General features: G+C 38.7%; 1 protein-coding gene across 1 annotated transcript in view; it reads left to right on the forward strand.

The window, feature by feature from the left end:
* Positions 1-1,123, forward strand: part of ERAP1 (endoplasmic reticulum aminopeptidase 1) — a 59,373-nt gene extending 58,250 nt beyond the window's left edge. Inside the window, exon 18 of the mRNA XM_007942541.2 lies at positions 968-1,123. Within this exon, the coding sequence (XP_007940732.1) occupies positions 968-1,123 (156 nt within the window). The remainder of the gene's footprint in view (positions 1-967) is intronic.
* The last annotated feature ends 328 nt before the right edge of the window (positions 1,124-1,451 follow it).

Raw genomic sequence — 1,451 nt, forward strand, 5'->3', positions numbered from 1 at the left:
GGATTTGAACCGCCAGCCTTCTGGTTAGCAGTCAAGTGCCGTAGCCACTATGCTGAGTTAGCTGTCTGTAATCCATGCTGAAAAAACAATACATCTTGGCTGAGAATCACTTCTGTCTACAAAATTAGAAAAAAGAAAAAAAAATGTTGATGGATTAATGTTGTGGGAATTTATGGGAGAAGGTTGAGAACCTTTTAATTGAAACAGAGCAGCCCAGTGGTCGATATGGCACCAAACCAGCTTATTCCTCATGTGATCTTAGGGGTTTAGGTACTGGGGATGAAGCAAGCAGAGATATTTTGAGGATATAGTCAACGGTCTCTTATCTCTGTAAAATCATGGGAAACTTTATGTGCAATCTTGAGGGAACAATACTTGAGTTGTGGATAAGGATAAAACATTTGGCAAGGTTTGGGGTCTTACCACCGTAGCTTGCTAAGAACCATTCCCCACACTGTTTCTATAATAGCATACAAGGCCAGGCCCACAGAGAAGGGCTGCACTACGTGGTTGGAACTGTTTTCCTCGGCAAAGAAGATGCTCTGCACATTCTGCTTTTTTAGATACTGTGTTTTTAAAAAATTAATCTTGCATATGTGTGTATGTAACAGAATATACATTAACTAGACACACTCAGTTAAATCTTAATTATAAAAATGGTAAATAAACAGTGAAGTTTTTTAGAGTCTGGCAACTGTGAATAAATAGGAGCTGCAGGAAAATAAAAAAACAACCCCAAAATACACAAGACTGACATCCTGAGGCATGAGCTCACTTCATTTAGCTCAAGTTATGTGTACATAACCGTATCTAGACACCCGGGACAACCTTCTACATAGAATTTTGACAAATGCTGGAATTTTGGCTTCAGTTTTCTTTTAACTAGCCTGAAGTTACATTTGCTTAATATAATAAGGCAGATTTTTAAAAACACTGTTTTTTTTTATATTTTTTTTCCCCTCACAAGGTAAAAGGTTTCTTCAGCTCTCTGAAAGACAATGGTTCTCAGCTTCGCTGTGTCCAACAAACAATTGAAACCATTGAGGAAAACATACGTTGGATGGATAAGAATTTCGATAGAATCAGAGTGTGGTTACAAAATGAAAACCTTGGGCTGCTCTAACTGTAAATTCCTTGCCAGGTTCCTGTGATCTATAATCACCCTAATTTTGTGGAATGTGAATATTTGCAAATTAGAGATGGCTTTTGTGGCTCCCCCTGGAGATACTTCCTTTTCCTTCAAATCTGTATTCATTTGACTTGTCCTGTGAAAAGACCAGCTGCTCATTTTTCATCAATGAGCCATTACTACCACGTATTATCTACAGGTGTTGCCCTGACATGTTTGTACACCCAAGTGCTGGATTCCCTACTACAGAGGAGAAAGTACCTTATTTTATTCTTAGCTCAGGATCTCCAACTGCACCCCCACCCAACAGTGTTTTTCCATA

The sequence above is a fragment of the Orycteropus afer genome, unplaced genomic scaffold (assembly GCF_000298275.1).
Source record: "Orycteropus afer afer isolate SDZICR_OR568_19922 unplaced genomic scaffold, OryAfe1.0 scaffold00093, whole genome shotgun sequence".
In the NCBI taxonomy this organism is placed as follows: domain Eukaryota; kingdom Metazoa; phylum Chordata; class Mammalia; order Tubulidentata; family Orycteropodidae; genus Orycteropus; species Orycteropus afer.